The 15,285-nt window shown below is 48.9% G+C and overlaps 1 protein-coding gene across 1 annotated transcript in view; it reads left to right on the top strand.

Moving 5' to 3' along the window:
* The window catches only part of TG (thyroglobulin), a 246,460-nt gene that overhangs the window by 193,762 nt on the left and 37,413 nt on the right, over window positions 1-15,285 (top strand). The window contains exons 42-43 of the mRNA XM_046642282.1: window positions 12,363-12,527; window positions 13,531-13,698. Coding sequence (XP_046498238.1) covers window positions 12,363-12,527; window positions 13,531-13,698 — 333 coding nt within the window. The remainder of the gene's footprint in view (window positions 1-12,362; window positions 12,528-13,530; window positions 13,699-15,285) is intronic.

The raw sequence follows: 15,285 nt of genomic DNA, 5'->3' as shown, positions 1-15,285 counted from the left end.
CCTTTCAAAAGGGGGATGCCTTTGCCTGGAAAATCAGTTCTTTCAAGTGCCAAGCATGTAAATGGTTTCTGACAGCCAGAAGGTGATTGAGGCAATGGGATGTAATGTTTGCGACAGATGGAAAACGGGATTTTGTCAAGTCTGCAAGAACCTGGAGGGAAAAGATGAGAGGAGAGCAAGCTCTGTTCTTTAGGAGCCAAGCCAAGGCCCAGCTCCTCGCCATTTTCCAAGCGAAGAAGTTCCTGGGAGGTCCCCCCTTCGGAGGGCTCCCCTGTGATGACTGCCCCGGCAAGGCCTCCTGATGGCGCCTGCACAGGGACGGGGGCAGTTAGGTGGGGAGCAATGTCTGCCAAAATGTCCAGAGAAGGAGGTTGCATGCACATAGTCACCTCTGTTCCTGCTCTCTTTGGCATTTGGAGGCTGGGTGGTGCAGCAGCTTTGGGGACCCATGGCCTGGATCCAACTCCCAAGCAGGGGGTGTCTTGGGGCAGGTCATTTATGCTCTCTGAGCCTCTGTCCCTCTTTAATAAAAGGGGCACAGTCCTGGCTCCCTGGTTCAGAGGTTTAATGGGCACACATTGAGAACAAGCATACAAAGTGCTTAGAGTACCGCAGGCGCCCACTACCTGCTGGCACTTCCTTCTCTTTCCTCCACGTGTAGACACAGTGGGTGGCTGATTTATGTTCGCAAATAAAAATACACCAGGGTACAAGCTTCCTGTAGGGCAGTTTGGCAGCACATCGTAAAGAAAGGTTTTAAAGAAATGTATATTTAGAATGCAAGGTGGGACTCCTGGCCCTTGAGTTAAGCGATGGTTTCTTAGATATGACTCCAAAAGCACAAGCAGCCAAGAAAAAAATAGACACATTGGATTTCATCAAAATTAAAAACTTTTGTGCTGCAAAAGATACCATCAAGAAAGCAAAAACGCCCATAGAATGGGAGAAAAATGGTTGCAAATCATATATCTGATAAGGGGCTTGTATCCAGAATATATAAAGAACACTTATAACTCAATAACCAAAAGACAAATAACTCAACTTAAAAGTAGGCAAAGGATCTGAACGGGTATTTCTCCAAGGAAGATATACAAGTGGTCCATAAGCACATGAAAAATTGCTCAACATCATTAGACATTAGGTAAATGCAAATCAAAACCAATGTGATACCACTTCACCCCCACTAGGATTGCTATAATAACAACGATAATAATAAATAATACAGATGGTAAGAGTTGGTGAGGATGTGGAGAAACTGGAACATTCATATATTGCTTATGAGAATATAAAATGGTGCAGCTGCTGGGGCTGGCCTGGTGGCACAGTGGTTAAGCTCACGTGCTCTGATTTGGGGGCCCAGGGTTCACAGGTTCAGATCCTGGTCGCAGACCTAGTGCCGCTCATCAAGCCTCACTGTGGTGGCATCCCACATAAAATAGAGGAAGGTTGGCACAGATGTTAGCTCAGTGACAATCTTCCTCACAGAAAAAAAAAAAGCCACAGCTGCTTTAGAAAACATTTTGGCAGCTTCTCAAAAGGTTAAACATAGAGTTACCATAAGATCCAGCAATTCCATCCCTAGGTGTACAACCAAGAGAAATGAAAATGTCATCCACACAAAACATTGAGCGTGAATGTTCATAGCAACATTATTTATAACCGCCAAACAGTGGAAACAACCCACCGTCCATCAGCTGATGAATAGATAAACAAAATATGGCGTGTCTATACAATAGAATATTATTCAGCAATGAGAGGAATGAAGTACTGATGCCTGCCGTAACGTGGGTGAAGTGAAGTGAGTCAGAAGCATTGGCCACATATGGTAGATTCTATTTCCGTGAAATGTTCAGAATAGGCAGATCTATATATAGAGAAAGTAGATTAGTGGTTGTCTGGGCCTGGGAGCGAGGGCGGCGAATGGAGAATGACTGCTAATGGGGACAGGGTTTTTTGTGGGATGATGAAAATGTTCTAAAATTAGATTCTGGTGACGTTTGCACAACTCTGTGAATATAACTAAAAACCATTGAATTATGTGCCTTAAATGAGTGAGCTATATGTGAGTTATATCCCCTTTGAACAGTTTTTAAAAAGTTAGCTGTAAAGGCCAAGAAACATAGCTTAAAATACTATCTAAATGTTCATCATACATATGGAATACAAAAATATTTTCCTTTAATAAAGATTTTCATATGGTACTTATTTAATGGGAAACCATTAAAATGTTGTGTAAACAGCTCATTCAATACATTCTTATTGTCTCAGAAAAAGAAATGTAGACCTTTAACCCTGTATATGCTTTGTATAAGGAAATCATCATAGATCCGTGAAGAGACTTCACTGTAAAGATGTACATTGCAGTGTTGTCTGAAACATCAGAAAACTAGAAACAATAAAAGTTATCATTTGCTGAATACTCACAATTTGCAAGGCACCCTACTGTTATATGAAAATCATCTCACTTTTTCACCACAACAATCCTGTGGGGAACCTATCGATATCATTCTACTCCTTCCTACCGATGAAGAGCCCAAATCCACCAGCTACCCATCAGAGCTGGGATTTGCATCCCAGTGTGTCACACTTCATAGCCTGCAGGGGCTCCTAACCTCTCTGTGACTCCCTCACTAACAGCCTACAGACCCCACTGCATGCTGGCTTCGGAAACAGCTTGTAAATGAATGGGTAACGACACAGAATGATATTCACAATGGACTGTGAGGTGAAAAAACAGGTCCCAAAGTGGTATGATCTTACTTATTTCCTACGTATAAATACAGTCATGTGTCGCTTAATGACAGGGATACATTCTGAGAAATGCGTCGTTAGGTGATTTCGTCGTTGTGCGAACATGATAGAGTGTACTTACACAAACCTAGATGGTATAGCCTGCTACACACCTAGGCTATATGGTACTAATCTTATGGGACCAGTGTTGTATATGCGGTCCGTCGTTGACCAACATGTCGTCATGCAGCGTATGACGGTATTTAAATATACACATACATGCACACACACACACACAAACACACACAAATGGAAGAAACATACCAGGGGGCCTATAGTATTTGACAGTGATGCTCCTTGACTAGAAGGATTATGTGTAATTTTAGTTTTCTTTTTTTGAAGAAACTGATCAAAAGAATTGATCTTTTAAGTCTAATTTAAGGTTTTTCTAATTACAAATTTAATATACATTCATTGGAGAAAGAATATTCTGAAAAGTATAAAAAGCCAATGAAACTCCCCCATCATTCCCTCATCTTGGGTGAATAGGGGACTCTGGGAATTGATACAGTGGGACTATGAAAAAACCTAGTGGAGGGGTAGGTGATGGCAGAGAAGATGTGGGGGACAGGATGCCCGTGAATGTCACACAGCCTCTGCCATCAATCAAGGCAGCATGGCATCATGGGAAACCACAGCATCTTGGAGTCAGGAAATCTGGGTTCTTAACCTCTTTCAACTGGTGCTAGCAGGTTACTAAACTTCTTTGACACTCTTTCCTGAGTAGACCCCAAATGGTTTTTGGAATGAGGTGGGGTATATAGAAAAGAATGATTAAATAAGTAGTGTAGATTCTTTTTAAATAATATTGGTTCTTCCTACATCAGAGGGTGGTTTTGGGTATTTAAATGCGCCAATGTAAGCAAGAGCTCTGCATAAAGCAGAACGTGGTACAGTTGTAAACGCCTAGCACGGTGACTCAGGCTGATTCTGTTTTGTCTCAGTGAGGCTTTTCCAGGCTGCAGACATAACAAGGACACAACAATACGTCTTTCTGAGCCATAGTGGGAGACTGCTGTCCATTTGGCACTCCTCCATGGGGGAAGCCAGACTCTCCCCTCATTTCCTCTCGCTGTCCTGGCCACCCTTGCAAAGACCTTGTTTATGAGTCACCATCCACCAGCCACACACGAGTGGAGTGGGAAATAAGGGTCTGGGATGTGCTTTGTTCCTGTTGTTTCCAGGCATAGGTAGTACACTGCAGGGGAACAGCAAGCTTTATAATCCTGGCTCTGCCACTTCCAGTCCCAAGACCTTGAACAAATTACTTCTCCACTCCGGGCTTCGGTTTCTCCATCTGTAGAGTGGGGATAATAATATTTATGGGTGGTTGTGGGATCACGTGAGAAAATGTGCATGACTGCCTTGGCTCTTAAAAGTCACTTTCTAAATGTTTCATTCTCTTGCACTTCCCTTTAAAAGTTATATTATTTAAAGCTGGAAAGATGGAAGCGGGAGTGGCCGAGGGGCTCTGCAGATGCCCACGGCGGGGAGGGAGGCAGCGCGTGGATGTGAAGCCTTGCCTCCTGCTCCGGTCCCTGCACCGCAGAGAGACCTGGCTACTTGCTTTCCATGAAAATTTGGCATCTTGCACTCAGCCATGATTTATGAAGAACTATTCCACTTGTCTACGCGGGAAGTTGTTTTTGAAGCTTTAAAGAGAATAGTAGTGCAGAATCAGTCCATGGAGCGCTGGACTGCGGTTGTCCTCCTGGTAGTCCCAATAGAACTAGGAGCACTAGAAGTAACAGAAGGCAGCGGAGCATCTGGTCCGCACCAGGCCCCGCGCTGAGTTCCTCTCATGGCCGGTGTGTTTCATGTGCCCCTGAGGGGACTGAGGCTCCCAGCGGTGCAGTATTCTGCACACACACACACTGCTCCATAACAGCTGGAGGACATTCTCTGAGCTCCTTCAAGGCAACCTTTCCCGTGCTCTCCTAGGCTAGGATTCGCGCCAGGACCTGGTGTTAACACCTTTCCAGGCAAGAGAGACACCTCGGCTCATCTTTAGGGGACGTTCGCAAGGGCTAGCTACACCTTTGTTTTCCTCCTCCAAATTCCCTGGGCCTTCACCAAGTATAAGCAAGAACTGCTGGTTCCTAAGAAGAAGAAGAAGGGAGAAGAGTGTCCTTCTGCCCTAAGACTAGGGTTTCAAGATGAAAGTTGTGTTAATTATCATCCCTTTGACTGAAGTTTTGCCCAAACTGAAGTGCTACAAATTAGAGGAAAATTTGGGGATCAAGAAGATGATTTCAGTGTAGAAAACATTAAATGCCAACTTGGATGTATGGCAGTTTTTTAAAAAGCCCATCTCTGCTTTAGTTTCCAGACTTCTCTCTGCGCGGTCTTGGCTGTTCAACAGCATCCCCCAGTTCAGCTAGTCTACAGTATTCTGGGGACAGCCTTCCAGGTTTGGGCCTATTCCCAGCAGAGGAGCTAGTGCAGGGCTGTGGAGGGACCCACTGCTTCCCTTCATGCCTCACCCCTTTCTCCTCAGACATACGAGCCTCTGCTGGGCTCCCTACTTTAGCCGCTGCCCTCTCCTGTTCATCCCCGCTCAGCTGGTCAGTCTACCATCCAGCCATTCATTTCAGTTCCATTCTGCTCAGCCAATCTTTAGTGAAGACACCAAGCTCAGTGCTAGGCTCTGAGGGCAAAGGAATGACCATCCCAGCCACTGCCCTCAGAAGTTTATCTTCAGGAGATGTCCATGCTCAGTCGTTCACTGAGAGCCTATGGAGCACCATGCGCCATTTTCAGTACTGAGGACGCAAAGACAGATGACTCGATGACATTCCTAAAGTACTTCCTGTAACACCCTGCTCTGAAGCCTTTACTGACTCCCCATTGCCTGGAGGATCGCTCTCCTGTATCCAAGGGTTCACCACCCTCTTATTTAGGCTGGGTTGAAAGTCCTCTCAACTTTATTCCTCACTACTCATCTATGCAAATGCTTCTCTTCACTCAGGAGAATTAATCAGTCTATCCATCCATTCATCCATCCATTCATCCACTCATCTATCCATCCATCCATCATCCATCCACTCACTTGTCCATCCATCCACCCATCCATCCATCCATCCATCCATCCATCCATCCATCCATCCATCCATCTATCCATCCCTCTATGCCCTCGCTCACACAGTCACTGGCTCACTCATTCAATGCACGTTCTTCTGAGTTCCAGGCACCGTTCTGAGGGTGCTGGGTTACTTAGGACCAGCTCCTGTCCCTACAGCTCCTTTGGGTAATCAGGCCCCTGAACCCACCTGCCATCCCTGCCCCCTCCCCCAGGAGTGGCCATCCACCTTCTTTCCTTTTCTCCAATCATTTACTCCCAACAAAGTCCACTCAGGTCCTCTCTCTTCTGTGCAGCTTCCTCCGGTTCAGCTTTCCCTCCTGCTCAGAAATCTCTCTCTTCTCTGAACTCTCAAATCATGAGAACTCCTGGCTCTCTCTTGACCTTGATGATAGAGAGCCTCGCCTTGAGGCCACTGGCATGTGTGTCCTGCTGGATATAGTCTGTAGTTTCAAAAAGCATCCACCTCACTCAGGCTTGGGACTCACATTTCTTTGTGACTCCCTTTGCCTGGAATAAGATAAAACTTCTTGCATCTGGTGCCAAGCCTCCCACGCCAATCCTTAAATTAAATATCAGGTTGATAACTCTTGGGTAATACCTTTCAGTCCAGTCAGTGAACCAGCTAGAGAGGATTAAGTTCCTAGAGGCCCAATGGTCTGGTCAGGGTTTGGGGTCGCACATCTGATTTCTCCCAATGAGAAATCATGGAGAGAAGAACTGAGTTTGCAGTTGCAACACCTGGATTCAGGTTCTGTGTGGCAGAGAATTCCTCCCTAAAAACAGACCGTCCTTCTTACCTAATCCGAACCTCCCTGTGTGTGGCGAGAACTGAATCAGGATAGTGGGCAGGAAAGTCCTTTGGCCAGTGTGCGTTACCGTAGAGACGCAGGAGTGCCAGCTCCACAGCAGCTTCGCAGGTAGAGACATGGAAGTGAGCATGGGCAGGCCTCCATGATGGAGATCGCAAGGGACTTGCTGTTTGTCACTTTGGTTTGTAATTAAGTGACTTATTATGCCATGATAAGAAGTCAAATAGTAGGTGTTAAACATATGGATAACAATATTCATTAATGATAACTACAGCTCACTTTATCGAGTGCTAATTATGTGTTAGGTAATTTACGTCCGTTATCCCGGTTAGTCTGCACATCAGCTCTGTGAATCTTCACCCGAATGTCCCCATTTTACAGATCAGGAACTAGAAGTTTGGAAAGATGAAGGGAGTGGCAAGATGGCAACCGGCAGACGTGGAATGGAAGCCCTGGTCTGCCCAGACCCAGAGCCATGAGCTTTTCACTTTGCTTTGGCCTCCCATTCACACAGGGACAGAAAGGGACCGATGACCACAGTGGTTAGAACATGGAGCTGAGGAGCCCACTGCCTGGGTTCAAATCCCAGGTCCGCCTCTCCCCAGCTGGGAGACTTGGGGCAAATGAACCCATCTCTGCCCGGGGCTTGAGATGATACTGGTACCCACTTCGTAGGGTTCTTCTGGGATATAAATGAGCTTTTACAAGCACAGCCCTCCTAGAGTGCTACTTAAATATCAGTTATTGCCGTCATTCTTACATCTATTACGTCAGTTATGTCTATGCAGGGCCCTGTTGCAAGGGCTCTGCATGAATTAGCTCCTTGATTCCCAGGCAGTGCCCTGGGCAGGCACCGAGCATCCCATCATCCCCTGTTTCTCCAGGAGGTAACTCATTGACCCCGTCCTCCCCACAGTTGAGGAATCCCTGGGAGAGGGAGGGGCAGAGGAGTGTGAGGGGTGCTAGGAAGGAGAAGAGACAGAGCAGGCACCTCCTGGAGGGCTCCCTTTCCACCCAGAGCCACCTCCTCGGATTCACTGACCCCTCTAAGAAAGGGCCACTGGGCCTCCTGGGACAGCCATGTTTGTCACAGAAACTAGCCCCTCCTTGTTGCTTTTCTGGTCGGTGACTTCGTGGAAGGCCTGTAAGTGGTGTCTATTTCAAGAAGAAATAGTCTAGTGTGTATGTGTGTGTATTGTTGTATATCTGTGTGGGTGGGTGTGTCTTTCTGTCTGTGTCCCTGTGTGAGTGTGTTTCTGTCTATGTGTTTTTCTGAGGGTGTGTGTCTGTGTGAGTCTGTGTGTGTGTGTGTGTCTTTGTGTGAATGTATGTTTGTGTGTGTGTGTCTGCGTGTATTTCTGAGTATGTGTGGCTGTATTGTATGTCTTGGCGTGTATGTTTCTGTGTGAGTACGTGGGTGTGAGTGCATCTGTGTGTGACTGTATTGTGAGTGTCCTTCTGTCTGTGACTGTGTGTGTCTATACGTGTTCTTGGACAGGGGCAGGTCCTGGCTCCGAGGTGACCGTAGTGGCTGACCGAGGTCAAGTCACCTTACAAAGTTCAGAGGCTCCAGGGAGAAAAGGCAGTGGTAAGCAACTGTGGTTTTGCCCTGCACTATTTTTAAAGTTAAAAACAACCAGCGGAAACTCATAGCCATTGAATAGCTAGGTCAGACTTAGATAAAGCACGGATCCGGGCCGAGGGACTGCTGGCGTGACAGGGCAGCCTGAAGACACTCTGCCTCCAAGCCCTGCAGGGGGCCTGTGAGCCTCCACCAGGCTAACAGCAACACGAACGACACCACGCCCTGTGCAGGGGACAGCTGCCATCTTCTCCTGGGCATCTTTATGATGTCCTGTGAAGTATGGTTTTTCATGCCCATTCACAGATGAGGAAATCGAGGCCCCTGGTGTCAATGATTTGCCAAGGTCACCTCGTCAGCAAGTAACATCAGCTGGAGTTTGAATCCAGTCCTTCTGCCAGGTTCAGACAGGACTGGCAGCCTGGTCTACAGATTCAAGACAGGGATGGGCAGTGTACATGGTTCTGCCCACAAAGCCCCAGCCCCTTGCATGACTCTGCACAGCATCCCCCCCTCCTCCAGTCCCCCAGTTCTTAGTCTCTGACCAAGTGCTTTAAAGTGAGGACTGAACCGGCCGTTGTCTTGTTCAACCACTGATTTTCCATAAAGAAAGAGGTTTCCTTCAGAAAGATCGATTAAAACAAAACACTGAGAGAGAGGAAAGTTCTCTGAGCCATCTTGCTATCTCAGCGTAACCCACGCCTTTAACCACTTCCTCGCCATATCAGGAGCTCTGGCTTTTTATAGCCGAAGATGATGTTGAAAACATTAGAGGGCCCCATCCTGAAATCCACATGTCCTCACGGCCCACCTGCGGGCAGAGGCAGCTCAGCGGCCCCACCTCAGCATCCTGCAGTTTGTCTGCTCAGTTTACGATTGAGAACATGGGGCTTTGACCTCAAATACCTTTAGCAGGTGTGTGTGTGTGTGTGTGTTTTCTCTTAAGACAAGCACATCCAGTGGTTCTCAGGAAACTGGCCCCCTCATGGTTGGAAAGATAAACCCGTGGGCACAGGGACCCCACCCTAGGGCTAAATCATCTTGACCCTGTCCGTTGTCAGCCTCGCTGCATCCCTGGCCTGGGGCAGGCTGGCTATTTTAATTTCATTGCTTTGTGCGTTTTGCAGCCAACCCAGCTGATTGCGGGAGATTCTGAGCTTATCTAAGTGGGTTGAGGACAGAAAACCAATGTACCTGCCCATCCCTGTCCTGAGTCTGTAGACTAGGCAGCCAGCCCTGCTGTGAGCAGCTCGGAGCTCTCAGGAAGGGCTCCCGGGCACCAGGACACAGGGCGGCTCTCAGCATCCACACCCTCCATGCTTTCCTCTCCCTCAGCTTAGCTTCCGACTGTCCGGCCTCACCTCTGACTCTGGCCACAGGTCCCCACATGGTCCTGACAACTAAATAGTGATAACAGTGTCGCCACCTTTCATCAAGAACCCGTCAGGTGAACCTGCAGAATGCCTTCCTAGGGACCTGCATTCAGATCCCAGTTCTGCCTCTGACTGGCTCTGTGATCTTAAGCAAGTCATTCACCTCTCTGTGCCTTAACCCCCTCATCTATAAAATGGGATCATAATATCATCTGCCTCGTGGAATGCTTGTGAGGCTTAAACTGGTATCTGTAAAATGCTGAGACCACACAGAAAACCCTCCATCGTGCCTGGCGCGTGGAGAACACTCTATCAAGATTAGCTCTCGTGTTGTTAGGCATCTCACCTCCTGAGGAACCACGTGGAGTTGATACCACTGTGTCCACGTTACCCAGGAGGAAAAGGTGTTGGGTAACATGTGGGTCATCGTGTGGAGGTGGAAGCCAGGTCTGGGGGCTGCCTCTGACTGCATTTAGCGTCTGAGATGTGGAGCTTTGACCCTCCTGTGGACAGGACCAGTCCTGGGCCCTGGGCCCTCTCCCGGCCCTTTGGGTCTCTGCTCCACCAGAGCTGCCCTTGGCTCTCAGTCTGGCCTGCAGGACGGCCCCTTCTCATGGCAACACCTGTGTTTGTCCAGGACCCTTCAGTCCTGACTCGGAGGCACAAAGACCCCTGGAACCTTCCAGGGACAGGGCTGGAGTGTGCTCCCTTGCTCTAGGAAATCTGTCCAGCTGGGCCCTCAGGAGGATGGGTCTCCTCGCCTCTGGGCATCTCTCTGTTGTCTCGTACCCAGTGGGTAACAACACCAATGGCTCAGGTGAGCACAGGCACCTCACTTTACAGTTCCAGAATGCTCTCCTCTGCCTTACTTCAACCATCCTCTCAAAGACCCAGTGAGAGCAGCATCCTCTGATATACCCATTTCCTGCATGAGGAAACTGAGCTCTGCCTTTTCTGCATTTTTAGCTCAGGGTAGAGTATAGAATGCAAACGTATTCCATGGAGTCAGCCAGATCCTTGGTCTCTTCATATTGGAGTAAGACAGCACAGTTCAGCTCACGACGCGCCATGTTGTTCTGGTTGTAACAACGCACATAGTGTCAGTTGGGGGTTGAGCGCATGGCCCAGAGTGGGCTGCTTGGACTGGAGTCCTGGCTCGGCCACTCCCCAGCCGTGTGAGACTAGGCAAGAAGCTGAACCTTCCTGTGCCTTAGTTTCCTCCTCTCTAAGATAAGGGGGTAAATAACACTTACCTCTCAGGGTTGTGGAGAGGGTTTAATGAGTTAATGTATGTGAAGTACTTACAGCTGTGCCCGAAACTTAGCAAATACTCAATAAATTAACTATCAGTAGTGTTGTTTGGCGTGGCCAAGCTCCTGGTTCCCGGTACACATTAGATACTTAATAAATGAGAGTTTTCCCTTTCCTTCTGGAGCCTTAGTTCATTTGTCTGCAAAATGGGGCAGAGGCGTACCTACCTCATCTCGTCATTTTGGAGGTTATGTGAGACAAAGCAGACAAGGTTCCTGGCGGGTGAGCACCTGGCGGGTGGAAGCCTCTGGGCAGTCAGCCCTCCTCCCTGCCCGGCTGCCCCTTGTTACAGAAGTTGCCACGGGACCAGAACCTCCCACTCTGCCCCCGGGTCTGGAGCAAGAGGGACTCCGGAGCCCAGCTGTCTGAGTCCGCAGGCTGGCTCCACCCCTTATCAGACATTTGCCCTTGGTCAAGTGACTTTATTTCCCTATTTCGTTATTTTCCCATGTGTAAGATGGGGACAAGAACAGCAGCTAACGTGCACAGCTGTTATGAGGGTCAAGTGAGGTCAAATGGGGGAAACTCTGAGTTAACCAGCCAAGTCCCCAGCCCACGGTCGCTGTGTCATTTCTCTGAGTGGCAAGAGCACTAGAGATAGTGATGGCGCTAGGAGGACCCCTGTCCCACCCTGTGTCCCCCGTGATTCCGTACCAGGTAGCCAGAGTCTGAGCTGGGGGTGGGGGTGACCCCAGACAAGGGCCCAGGATTCTACCTAAGACCCCGCTCAGCTCAGCTCACCTCTCCCACCTGGGCAGATGATCCAATTCCACCAACCCTCCAGGGCCAGGAAGAGACCCCCCGGAACCCAGTTCCCATCACCTACATTCTTAGGGAGGAAATGCTCCCAGCAACCCAACATTTTCATAGAGCCTTACTTTGACTCTGCTGGAACAATGTACTTTCACAATGGCTGCATTTCCAACACCTCCTAGGTGAGCATCTATTTTAAAATCCAACTTTATCTTAATTGGCCAGGGAAGCTTGCTATTTAAGGAGCCCCCAGGAGGCGTGGGGTGGGGTAGGGTGGGGTGGATGTGGTACCACCTTTTGCAGACTTCTCTTCTCAGAGGACAGCTCTGATCCTTGTTCCCGTTCAACCACCATCAGCCCTTTGTCTCAATATACAACTTCAGTTCATAGCCAAGACTGATGCTGACTCCATCCAGTGCCCTCTGGACACAGGTGAGGAAGCCGAGGCCTAGGGAGACACTCGTTCAAGGTCACCCAGCATGTTGATGTGACATTGATCAGTCCTGACCTCCCAAATGCCTGTGAGCTTCCCCAGGAAGGGTCCTGGGACTCGCAAGCTTGGATGAAGGATGCAGAGCCCTGATGTGGCCTTGACATCTCGGGGCTGAGCCCGGGAAGGAGACAATTTAGACCATCAGCCCTAAGTCTGCTTTCTCTTCCAGGGCGGCTCCGCGCTCTCCCCTGCCGCGGTCATCAGCCAGGAGAGGGCTCAGCAGCAGGCAGCTGCTTTCGCAAAGGAGGTCGGCTGCCCCACCTCGTCCATCCAAGAAATGATATCCTGCCTCCGCCAGGAGCCCGCCAACGTCCTCAATGACGCCCAGACCAAGGTGGGCACTCATGTGCGAGTTGGGGAGGGACGTTCTCTGATCTATTACAAATGGAAAACCAGGCCTGGAAAGGAGACAGGACCTGCCCCAGGCCACACTGTAGGTTGATGGCCAGCTAGAGTTGGAGGGCACACTCCCAGACTGCCAGCGCCGTGCTTGGGCCCAGTATGTGAAGGACCAAGCATGGACACTGAAGGTTGACAGATCTCTGGGCACATCAGCCTTTATCTCTAAAATGAGACTAATGGCATGGGCCTTACAGAGGAGCAGGATAAAGTGAAGTGACACTTGGAAAGGTCTTGCCTGTGCCAGGACTGTGGTGGCACTCTGTCAGGTCACAGCCACACGTATTGAGCATTATGGTCGTGACTGCAATGGATTTGGGCCACCATGCACGCTTAGATAGGACGGCTGTGTGCTCCCTTTTCCAGCCTGCAAAGAGCCTGCTCATAGCCCACAGTCTCTGGCTGGCCCTGACATTAATGAAGGGGACACTAGCAGAAAGAACTGTTGTGCTCTGAACCAATGGCCAGATCCCTTCAGCAGTGAGCCTGGACTCGCAGACCTGGAGCGGGTCTGATCCTCAGAGACGCCAGATGTGGGCTAATTGGGTAGCCGCTAAAGCTGGTGAATTTCCCTGCCGGATCCTGCCTTTGGCCATCAGCCCCTCCTTGATCAGTGTCTCCTCCTGCCTTATTCACACACCTACAGGCTCAGGCTCACCCATTCCTCCGTGTCACCTCGACAGAGGCTCTGGGAAGCTCCCTTGCTCAGAGCGAGACTCACCTTCCAACCCCTGGCGCTACCGCCTGGTGTCCTGCCTGCTCATTCCAGTCATTTTACTCTGATTTCCCATTAGAGCCCCAGATGGATAAACAGCATCAGTGTTCATTATGGTGAACACCTTGTTAAGTAATGTAATGCAACTGATTATTCTAGAACCATGAAAAAACAGAAAGATAAAATCCATACACAGAATGGCCTCCCTTTGCACCCAATGCAGCTCCTGGCCGTGAGCGGCCCGTTCCACTACTGGGGACCTGTGGTCGATGGCCAGTACCTCCGAGAGGCTCCAGCCAGGGCACTGCAGAGGTTTCCGCGGGCGAAGGTCGATCTGCTCATCGGGAGTTCTCAGGACGACGGGCTCATCAACAGAGCAAAGGCCGTGAAGGTAGGCAGTGCGGAGGCCCCACAGGTCCCCTATTGGCTGTGCAAGAGTCATGGACTCACTTGCTTGTTTAGAAAAGAATCATTGAGGGGCTGGCCCCGTGGCCGAGTGGTTAAGTTCGAGCGCTCCGCTGCAGGCGGCCCAGTGTTTCGTTGGTTGGAATCCTGGGCACGGACATGGCACTGCTCATCAAACCACGCTGAGGCAGCATCCCACATGCCACAACTAGAAGGACCCACAACAAAGAATATACAACTATGTACTGGAGGGCTTTGGGGAGAAAAAGGAAAAAAAACAATGTAGAAAAGAATCATTGAAAAATTACTATGTGCAAAGGCTCTATAAGGAGTTTGGAGGTGGTAATGGGGGATGGGGTTCAGAAATAAGACACTTGCAGAGTTGTGAGCAACACAGATGCATCCACATCCACATATTACATCTGTGGATGAATCACCGTGGGAAACAGTGAGCAGAAGCTGACTGGGGAGCTCTGTAAGTTCAGGGTTCCAGGGCGTGGATACCCCTGCACCATGAAGGGTGCTTGTCCCACTGAGGATGGGGAGAAGGAGAGGCGGGTGATGAAGGGATGAGATGAAGGGGCACCGTCTCACAGTCCTGGCAGGAAAACCCAAACCCCAGCCTTCCAGCTGGATTTCTTACCCGGGAAAGTGTATACCACACACCTGGAAAAGCAGCTTCCTGTGGCTTTTTGGAGACACAGCAAAGTGGGAGGAAGTTGTGAGGTCTTTTATCTGCCTGAACACACATTCCTGCTCTGACCAGAGGCCATGGCCCCTGCAAGGATGCGGCTCACCCTGGAAGGGGCCAAGCACACTATCCTCTGGCCTGCCCTCCTCTCCTTGTTAAGCTGCTCTTGACAGGCCCTTTAGATTGTCAAACCTGGGATGGTGGCCCCAGCGCATGAAACACAGCGAGAGGACACACACACACTCAACATAGGCCTCTGTCTTGCTCTATTGAATATAAGGCAGCGTAACTGGAATTTAAAAAAAAATCATTCACGCAACCTGACGGGACGCTGCATTCCCTTGGATTATCCTGTTCCCTGGGGTAATATCTCTCATCTAGGGAAATCTATCTTACAGCACTAAAAGCACCGCCTTGACGTGGTATGTGTACAACAGTATTTATCACAGCATCAGTTATTGTGGAAAACGTTGGAAGCAACTCAAATGTCCATTAACAGGGGGATGGTTGACTCAATTAGGATACATACACCCAAACCATTAAATATTATGCAGATGATGGAAAGAAGGAATTAGATAGATACATCTCTACTGGCTTAAGAAATGCCTGTGATATGTTGTTAAATGGAAAACAAAAAATGAGAAAGGAGAGGAAAGTGAAATTAAGGTAGCATTCATATTTTTAAAAACAACCAACCTGCGTATATCTGTAAATATGTAAATGTGTATCATTTTCTTTGTTTCTCTGTGAAAGGATCATGGGGTGGGAGGATACATAACAAGGAATTCATGTTGGCTGTGTCGGGAGGTGTGGCAATGTGAAAAAGAATATCATGGATTTGATCTTACTAATATTACTACCTACGCATATTTGCGCGTTATA

The sequence above is a fragment of the Equus quagga genome, chromosome 16 (genome assembly GCF_021613505.1).
Source record: "Equus quagga isolate Etosha38 chromosome 16, UCLA_HA_Equagga_1.0, whole genome shotgun sequence".
In the NCBI taxonomy this organism is placed as follows: domain Eukaryota; kingdom Metazoa; phylum Chordata; class Mammalia; order Perissodactyla; family Equidae; genus Equus; species Equus quagga.
Note: the sequence above shows the minus strand (reverse complement) of the source record. Positions and strands in the feature narration are given on the sequence as shown.